General features: G+C 35.5%; 2 protein-coding genes across 2 annotated transcripts; one reads left to right on the forward strand and one right to left on the reverse strand.

The window, feature by feature from the left end:
* The first annotated feature begins 3,771 nt into the window (after window positions 1-3,771).
* Window positions 3,772-5,925, forward strand: LOC110021055 (protein POLLENLESS 3-LIKE 2-like). The gene is made up of 4 exons (XM_020719385.1): window positions 3,772-4,136; window positions 4,220-4,432; window positions 4,516-4,671; window positions 4,793-5,925. The coding sequence occupies exons 1-4, from the start codon at window positions 3,963-3,965 to the stop codon at window positions 5,507-5,509; spliced, it is 1,260 nt and encodes a 419-aa protein (XP_020575044.1). The 5' UTR covers window positions 3,772-3,962; the 3' UTR covers window positions 5,510-5,925.
* A 1,230-nt stretch (window positions 5,926-7,155) lies between these two features.
* LOC110021054 (protein DETOXIFICATION 16-like) lies at window positions 7,156-9,604 on the reverse strand (the record flags this gene model as incomplete). The annotated part of the gene is given in 7 exon segments (XM_020719384.1): window positions 7,156-7,272; window positions 7,497-7,583; window positions 7,696-7,814; window positions 8,083-8,321; window positions 8,736-8,792; window positions 8,879-8,965; window positions 9,060-9,604. Coding segments are annotated over 7 exon segments (1,188 nt in total), but the record flags the coding sequence as incomplete, so codon positions are not given.
* Window positions 9,605-10,319: the final 715 nt, after the last annotated feature.

The raw sequence follows: 10,319 nt of genomic DNA on the forward strand, positions 1-10,319 counted from the left end.
TTACCATGAGAACAATTTAGGTTTGGTGCTCTATTGGCAGGGGCCGATTCTGCGTGCGTATTCCATTGCCCCCGCAACACCTTCATAATAACCTATGAATAACATCAAAATAGAGTCCGTGAAGGTTATTGAAAGGTTATTAAGGTTATAGGTTATTGGAATTAATACTCAATAACCTCTCAATAACCCTCTAATAATCGCGAAGCGGAGGTTATTGTGGGGTTTTACGCACGTAGCTCTGCGTGCGTACTACGTACGCAAATATTTCTCGAAAAGGTAAGAGGACGGTAAGAACAATTTCATTCTAAATGCAGTGAGGGTATGATTTGGTTTCCTTTTTATTTCAAAAATGTTTAAAAAAAAAAACAAGTTTTTGAAATCCATAAGCTAAAAAATATTTATGAATTATACAATATTGATAATTTTATCTGCACTTCAGTGACATCTTCATGAACTTTAGAATCCATCATATTAACCTATGTATTTACATTGTAACATATGTAAACATGTATTTGCATTTGTAACATCTAAACTTTGCTTTTTATATTTTATAACACCCATATCTTTTATGTTATATAAAAATATCATTATTTTTATTTTTAAAAGGGGTAATATGCAATTTCATGCAAAGGTAATGTAGTATAATTTTTCTTTTTTTTTTTGCAGGATAAACCCCAAAATCATTAAATTTATGAGCGAGGGTTACATAAATACCATGTAACTTCTATGTATATGCATACATAATATTTAAATTTTGACATTTATAATAACTTCAAGCAATTTTCGCAATTTTCACAATATCACATAAATGTGTTATACAAATAAATATTGAAATTTATATTAGATATGTAAATAAATAAGTCCCTCTGACAGCCCATTACTACTATGAACTTGTTATTTTAGACTCCATATCCTGAGACCATTGATCCCCAAAGTCACAAGGGCAGATCTTCCTTCATCACAAGGCCCTTGCCCATTAGATGAAACGTCTGATCCCTGCTAAAGGCTTTGGTTTTGTATGAGTCCCAATTTCGCTACAATTTTTATTATGCAGGACAACCACCGTGCCTGAAGTAATACATGATCTGCTTTCGCAACTAAGGACGATCATTAGGCAGCAAAAATAGAAAAATTTGATTGCAGTGCTGCATGAGTTTCCTGATAAGGATTGTGTCCGATGATGAGAGCAGAGATTTTGTAATATTACCAAGATATTGCCAGCACTCATCAGAATCTTCTTCATATGACAAATATCCCAACGAAATCCCCAGTTTCGGTCGGTAATTCTATCTATGGGGCGATCACCCAGTGGGCTGGACCGACTAGTTCTCATTTGACTAGAAATTTCTCGGTTGAACTGTATATTCAACCAACAATATCTCCACCAAACGACTGTATGCAGGCTGGACACTTCCACCTGTCATTCTTACAGTATATTGTTCCACGCCTCACCGGCCTCTTCCTCCTTATCATGCCTCCCGGTCCTTCTAGATGACCACTGCTCTGACCGGCCACCTGCTACTAGTTGGTTACTTTCTGGCTGGTAGTATGCCTCCCAACCAACCAACTCAAAATTAAGAAAGATTTACATACATACCACTCAATTCATATATATTTGCATATTTAGGTACATACCACTCAATTCATTTGTGCTTCTAGCAAGCCACCCTCTGGTTAATCGTTGTTCCAGTTGACCACTTGCTTCCGGCCGGTCACCTTCCTCTAGTCCATCTCAAAATCAGGGAACATTTACATGGATACTACTTAATTCTTATGTATTTGTATGTTCACATACATACCGCTCAATTTGTTTGTGCTTCTAGCAAGCCACCCTCCAGCTGCTCTGGTCGATTGGTGCTTCAGCAAACCGCTTGCTTCCAACCGATCACCTGCCTCCAGTTGGCTATATGAATTTGGCCGACCATTTTAAAATCAAGGAAGATTTAAATGTACAACACTCCAATCATATTTTATTTTTCTAGGTTTGACAGAGACATGAGGAACTTAAAATGTTCACAGGCATCTTGATATAAGTCAACACTCGAGAAATTCTAACCGATCAAGAAAAGCAAAGATTCCCCTCTAGAGGGAGCAAATCAAAGACTACACTCCGGGGCGAACAAATCAAAAACTCCTCTCTGGAGCCAGCAAATCAAAGACTCCCTTTGGGGCGAGCAAATTAAAGACTCCCCTCTAAAGCGAGCAAATCAATCAATGCCAACAGTCGTCACCGAGCAACTATAGTAAATGAGTTGTCCGATAAAGGGGAAATGCTAAAACAAAGACGAAACCAATAAGACCGACCACAGGTCGCCTCAACCAGCCAAAGATTAGTTAGATGACCAGCAACGCATATCAAAAATTAACCTGAAAAGCGTTAGAAGAGCACTCCGGGGCTAAAGAAAATATGGTGCTAAAAAACCTTGAAATCAAGAGAGCATAATTATTGCATTATTTTGATTGTGTTTTTGGCATTCAAAATATTTTATTCTTATTGCAGCTTCATTTCCATGAAGTAAGAGACATGTAGGCATTTATATATGTCCGAAAAATGCAAGCACGGATTAGATGAGAGCCGAGGTAACAAAGACTTGTCGACCACCTCATTGGTTGGCCAACCGCATCGTTGGTTGAATTCAACAATGAAAATATGCCAGACATACAAAAATGTGTCTTATTTACGAAAATGTGTCAATAGAGACAATAATAACTTGTAACTTTAGTGAAAATAATAACTGGTAACTCTTAGGGGCATAATAAATTTTAACACTCAAGGGAAATGATATAACTCTTACACTTCTTTCCTTCTATAATCTATAAATTGGAGGATATTTTTTCGAGTAGGAGGCCTTAGGCTATTTGGGCTTTCCAGCTATTTAGGCATCGTTTTCCCCCTTCTATTTCAATCACTTCTTCAATATAAAAAACGGGTCTGAGAGCCCGAAGAGCACCCCCATTTTGCTCTGCTGAGAGCAATTGCAGCGTCAGACCACACACACACACTCTCTCTCTCTCTCTCTCTCTCTCTCGATTTCTAAGCTATGTTCCTTGCATGATTTACATGACAAATTTGGATTCAACAGTTATAAATTTATGCATGAAAATGAGCATTTTACTTTTAAAAAGATAATTATGACAGTAATTTTGATGTGAAGCCAAAGTCTTGGATGGTATGCAAAAATGAGTGTTTAGGTGTTAGAAATGTAAATACAAAAGAATTGTATGATATGTATGTAAATACCCCTAAAAGTTATTGTTTATGAATGTCCAGATGAACAAACAGATGATATAATATAGTGAAAAACAAGTGATCTCATATCATTCTAGGTGATAAAGTTTAGTATATATATTGGATTTGTTTTCTTTTCATATGTATAGATGGCCAGAAATTTGCTATGCATTTAGTTACTCATTTTTAACTATTTTAAATTTTTATATACATTTAAGTCCATTTATATTTCTCTATTTATAGCAAACACTTGCCAAGCCCCAATCTTTTGATCAAGTTTGTGTTGTTGAGTTGGCAAGCTGATAAATTTGTACTTTCAAGTGTTATATATTATTAAGCCTTTAATAATAGATAAATCTATACTATAATTTCTTACTTAATTTTGTTATTTTTCATTGAGAGAATTTTCATTTTAGAATCTAAAATATTGATTTTTAAATATATTAAAGCGCCATTGTTGGGAAATCAGATTTAAAAATGGGAGTTTTACCTTACCAAATATAGGATCCGAACCTACAAAATATCAAACTTTCCTACCGTTGCATACCCCAAGCGGATACTCAAATTTTCCAACGTTCCTGTCTAACGGTCGAATCCGAATCCTTTAAAAATCCCATCTTTTCTCCTTCCGTGTTGCCCTGCTCTCTCTCTCTCTCTTGCTCTCATACATACTCATATTCTCCCATCCACTTTCTCGCATTGGTCTCCATAATAATTTGCAGAGCTAAAGAAAATGCTTCTTCAGCAATCGCAATGGAGCATGGGGGCTCCAACTGGAACCAGGCTTTCAAAATCGGCTCCTTCTTCTCCTCTGAAACCCATCGGCCGGACCAAATCAGATGCTTTCCATGTCGCCCACAAAGTGCCAGTCGGAGATACCCCTTACGTAAAGGCCAAGAGGGTTCAGGTGTGCCCATCATACTTTCTCCTTTCATCAGAAGTAAACTTGCATCAGTTTTTAATTTATTCCTCTTGATTTGTGTATTTTAGCTTGTCGAGAAAGATCCCGAGAGAGCTATCGCTCTCTTCTGGGCTGCAATCAATGCCGGAGATAGAGTCGACAGTGCTCTCAAAGACATGGCTATTGTTATGAAGCAACAGAACCGATCTGAGGAAGCCATTGAAGCAATCAAGTCATTGAGAAATCGCTGCTCTGATCAATCACAGGAGTCCTTAGACAATATCCTTTTAGATCTTTACAAGGTCTGTTTTTCTAGCTTTCTCAGTATGTATCTCTCTATCGCTCTCAGAATTCCTTTTCTCAGCTGCTTAATTTTCTGCAACAGAGATGCGGCAGACTGGACGATCAGATCGCTCTGTTAAAGCATAAGCTACTCATGATACAGCAGGGGCTAGCTTTCAATGGGAAACGAACCAAGACTGCTCGCTCACAGGGGAGGAAATTTCAGGTCTCCATCGACCAAGAAGCTACTCGTCTACTGGTAATTATCAAAACTTTTCCTTCAATTCCATCTCATCTGCTGGTAAAAATCAAATCTTTTCAGCTCTTTTCTTCTTCTTCTTTCTTTTCTCATGTTCTCTCTTCAAATTAATTGATGTCAGGGGAACCTCGGTTGGGCTCTGATGCAGAAGGAGAACTATACTGAAGCCGAAGCCGCATACCGAAAAGCTCTAATGTTAAGTCCAGACAACAATAAGATGTGCAATCTGGGAATCTGTTTAATGAAACAAGGCAGAGTTGCAGAGGCCAGTGCCACTCTCAAGCAGGTCAGGCCAGCCCTGGCTGGAGATGGCTTACGAGGTGCTGATTCCCATCTAAAAGCCTTCGAAAGAGCACAAGAAATGCTTCGTGACCTTGAATCAAAGATGCAGAAAACGAATCAAACCAGCAACTACTTTGAAGCCTTAGTGTCTTCATTGATTTGGCAACCACAGCCCTGCATCGACTACCACCATGATGAACGCTTTGCTGATGAGAATTTACAGAGCTTAAGCGCAAGAAATGCTCTTAACATAGACGCGCCTCCATTTTATTCAAAAATTAGGATTGAGAAGCAACGGGAAGAGGTCTTGGGAAATCTAAAGAGGACAAGATCAGGGATTTTGAATGAGAAGCCTGTAATTGAGAATGGCGGAGGTAAATGGCCGGATTTGCCGGAGGAAGATGAGTTCCAGGAGGCGATATTGGCGGCCGTGCTGGCTCCTGTGATTGAGAATGACGGCTGTGGAAGTCAGGTGATGGGGGAGGGGAAGATGGGCAAGAGGCTGAGAATCTTTAGCGATATTACTCGGAATCTGAACGCCATGAAGGAAGGCTGAAAATCTTTGGTGATATTACTCGGAATCTGAACGCAGTTAAGGAATGAAATTTCAAACCTTAACGGCTATTTTTTGGAGATTTCCTTTTTCTCCTTGTGCTGATTTAGTTGTAGGTTGGCTGTTTTGATGATTTGATTGTTTAATTTTTACTCATAAAGTGGTGATGATAATAAGAATAAATAAGTAGATTTGATTATTACAGTGCTACAATTTTCTTGGTGATGTTTCTATTATCTCTTTTGGCATAAGGGGAAATTTCTAGGTGACATGGAATTTCAAAATTATTCTATTTGACATAGAAGGGGGATTTCTAAGTGAGTGGTAGAGCACATAGGTTAATATCACTAATGGTGCTAAAAGAAAGGCCAAGGGTCTCACATTCATCTTAGGTATTTCAAATTAAATCATGATGCTCATAGATATTATATGTTGGACAATTAACATTTTGAAGAGATTTTTTTTTTTTAATGTTTGAGTTAGCATTGGAGAACTACAAAATTTATTGTAATGATTTTTAGCATCACAATTGAGGATGTTTGTCAAATCTAAATTTAATGCAAAGATTTTTGAAATCATGACATTTTTTTAATGTAATTCAAGAGAGGTTAGCTAGCTAATTTAATTTTAGGATATAAAACTTGTAATGTTATCACTTGACCAAGGTTGATTCACTAATGTTGTAGTTGATGTCAAAGATCAATAGACTCTTGTTGTAGTTGATGTCAAAGATCAATACAAAGTTTTCTTTTAACCTACTGAGAGAGGGTTTTAGATATTATGGGATTTTTAATCAATTCAATGTTTTTTTTTTATTTTAAATAAATTGTATGTTCATTTTATTTCAATTCGAAATATGTTTTAAAAGAGAGTAACAAATAATCATAAATTCTACTCAAACCCGTAGATAAAAAAAAGTAGTGAAATTATATTCAATCAAAAGGCAATCATCATAAATATTTTAAATAATTATCTAAAGTTAATGTGGCTAATACTGTTTAATACACCCATAAGGAAAAAAAAAACACTGGTGCTAAGATTCTATTAATTTTTAAACTTATACTAAACCTTCTTACATTTTTCCTGGATTTTTCCACCATATCTTCCAAGTTCAACTTAAAGAAGAACGAAAAATAAATGTACAATATGAAATACATACATATATACAAAAACTTTTTTTTTTTCTAAATGCACAACATTAAATGACATTTAAGTGAATATTATCCTACCATAAAGGCCATGAAGGCCCTTGCTCTCACTAAACAAATGCCTTTAGGCAAAGGAATCACAGTGTGTTAAATATCAAGCACATAAAGTCTACTATGATATATAGGATATGCCATCTTTAAGCTTGCATTTAAATGCTAAAAATTTGAGTGCAAGCAAATTTAAAAATTGGTCTGAAAAGCTTGAATCAATGGTTGAATAATTTGTTAAAAACTTGATTTCATTATATTTACTTTTTCATTAATCCATTTTAAACCATTAAAGAAATCTTATCATCATTCCTTGAAATCAAATTAAATCTATAATAAAGAGGCGATTCTATCAATTGAAAATTTCATCAGATTTATTTATATGTGAAATTTTTTATACTTATAACATGTGTACATTTAAATGAAAAACTATATATATATATAGTATGTATTTTCAACAAGCAACGTATTTCACAATGTTGAATGGTAAATATGCAATTGCCTCTGATGTCGATCTCATGCTACCAAATCTACTGAATCAGAATGTACTCTATCCCTTGCTTTTCTTGCCTGAAACAAAAGTTGAATACTTGATATGAAGATGCATTAAAAAGCTTAATTACATCACTCACAAAAATAAGTCTTTTATTCAATAAAATAAATAAATAAATAAATGCATATAAATATATATCCTACTTGTACAGAGATCAAAGATGTCTTTTATTCAATAAAATAAATAAATAAATAAATATAAATATATATATCTTAATCGTAAAGAGATCAAAGTTGCTTACTTCTATATCCCAATCAGTACATAAAGTAACTATTAAAAGTGATAGAGACTGCACACTGAGGGCGCACACAATTCCCATCCAAAGACCCTGTAGCACAAAACGAATAAAAGGTTTACGCCAAGCTCAAAAAATGCAAGCTTTAGGTGTTAGTTATGTGAATACATAGTAATTGGGTGGTAATTTCACAAAAAAATCAAACCTTTCCACCAATATGCAAAACAAAACTCATCAGAACTGCAGATGGAACACCAACAACATAATAAGCCCCGAGATTAACAAAGGCTCCTATTTTTTGCCAGCCACAACCTCTTGCTATGCCTACAATGTCACCAATAAAACTATTAATGGGATATATATATTTTTTAAGGAACTGACCGTAGGCTACTATACGAGCCCCGGTCATCCCTCATGCGCTTAAGAATTCGAGTACAACACCCTACACTCGGTGGGAATCGAACCCCAGACCAGAAATGACTTACAACTGACAAGCAGATGCCTGACCTATTGGTCTGAGTACGCGGCGTATATTAATGAGATATTAAACCACATAAATAACAAAAATAAAGAAAAGAAAAAAAGGTTCTACCTGAAAGCACACATTGTATTCCATCAAGGAAGTTTGATGTTGCAAGAATTGGAAGCATGACTGCAACATATTTCACCACTTCCAACTCATTGCTGTATGCATATCCCCATACATTCCGAACTAAAATCAAGGCCAATGCTACAACCAATCCTACGCATATGGCGATAATTATAACAGTCTGCGCTGCTAAACGCGCGCCCATTGGATTGCCTGCCCCAAGTTCATTTGAAACACGTGTGCTATAAAATAAATAAATAAATATTAGAAATAATTAAGCATATAACTGCACTAGGACATTAGTAGAAATTATTGAATAATCTCGGCGGTTCCATATTTCGTAGTTATTGGGAGGTTATTGCGGCATTAATTCTAATAATCTCTCAATAACCCCCTAATAACGCCTCATTAACCTTCGCGGTTCTACTTTCATATTTTTTTATTTGTTACTCGGAATTTTATGAGGTTCTTGGGGCATTAACTCAAATAACGCCGAAATAACCCCATGATAACACTCCAATATTCTTCGCGGTTTCATTTCGTTGTTATTCGCAGGGTTATTATGAGTTATTGGGAATTACGCACGCAGAGCTACGTGCGTACTCCATATTTAATAATTTCTCGAACATTAGAGTATAACACAAGTCAAAGCTAACCTTACAGCAGCTCCGAGACCAAAGGGAATCATGAATATCATTGCAGCTGTGTTAAGTCTGATAATTAATGGAAAAAATTATTAACAATATTATATGTTATGACAAAAACGAAGTTTTTGTAATTAGCCATTTTTAGTGCTTACGTGATGGACAGAACTGATGTTTCTAACTTTGGATTTGGAAGAAGACCAGAAAGAAGAACAAGGAGCTCAAATGACCAGAACTCCAAGCTGCAGAAAATAAGAAAGACTTTACTAATAATGCTAATAATTAAAAATTTATGAAAGAATGACACTAAGAAAAATATAAAAATATGCTAATTACCAAACCATGGTGGCCGAAGGAATTGCCAATTTGATGAAGGAAATAGTATTGTGAAAAGCTTCTCTTGAAAAACCAGTCCAAGATTCTTTGCAAGATGGTGATATCTTAACATAGAGCACCAAAAGGAACACATTGGTCCAGTAAGAGATGGAATTAGCCAAAGCAGCACCTTTGTATCCAAGGCCAGATCTGAACACCAGGAGCCAACAGACAAAAATGTGAACAATTGTTGTGAATGCAGTGGCCATCATCATGGGCAACACAATGTTTTGGGTCTGTAAGAATCTGATGTAGCATTGAAGCAGTCCATATGCGAAGAGAGCAGGTATAAGCCAACGAATATATAAGCCAGCTTCTAGTGATATTTCTGGATCTTGGCCCACTGCCTTGAGAATTTTTCCTGTGTAGGTCCAAACAACTGCGACGGGGATGCAGACTGTCATAAGGACAAGCATGGCGCTTTGTAGATGTATGCCGAGCATGCGTTGCTTCTTTGCTCCGAAGGATTGTCCGCACAAGGTTTCCAACGCACTTCCCATGCCCAACTGGAAATGTATATGTACAAAGTTTTATGAACATGAAAGGTTTATTGAAACAATGATGAATTAACTATATACATCTACGATTAAATACTTTATGTTGGTTTCCATGAGTTGGGATGAACGAAGATTAAGAGTTTGTTTGGTGCTGTTGTAGTTGTTTGAAGAAGCAACTGTCAAGTTGCTGTGGAAGAATTAGTTTTCAAACAGCTACTGTGACTATTAAAAATTTATTTTATTTTCAAAAAGTCAGATCTTAGTTTTCTGGCAAACATCAGAATTCAACAGCTCTTGTTGAAAAAAACAACTTTTTACAATGAAATTTTCTAAAAAACAACAAGAAAGTAGTTCCCTAAACAGAACTGTGGTGGCGGTCTGAAAAGCAAACAAGTAAAAAGTTGTTCCTAACATACTTTAAGTAGATTGGATTTAAACAAGATTTAGATTATATCGTGCTAAAAAAAATGAGGACATTAATAAATTCCATTTTAATTTTGTTATTGACTAAGTACATCATTTGTTACATCCCATCACTCAAAAATTTAAGAATTTCTCACTCATAATTTTGTAATTTTTGAATAGATATACAAACAATTTATTAATATCTTAATCCTTCCACACAATATTTACTAAATCCTAGTGAAACTGTTCCAAATTTAATACTTGCTAAATCTCATTTTCATTTGAGTCATAAAAATTTAAAACCATTTGTCAAATAGTT

Source organism: Phalaenopsis equestris, unplaced genomic scaffold, assembly GCF_001263595.1.
Source record: "Phalaenopsis equestris unplaced genomic scaffold, ASM126359v1 Scaffold000118, whole genome shotgun sequence".
Taxonomy (NCBI): Eukaryota; Viridiplantae; Streptophyta; class Magnoliopsida; order Asparagales; family Orchidaceae; genus Phalaenopsis; species Phalaenopsis equestris.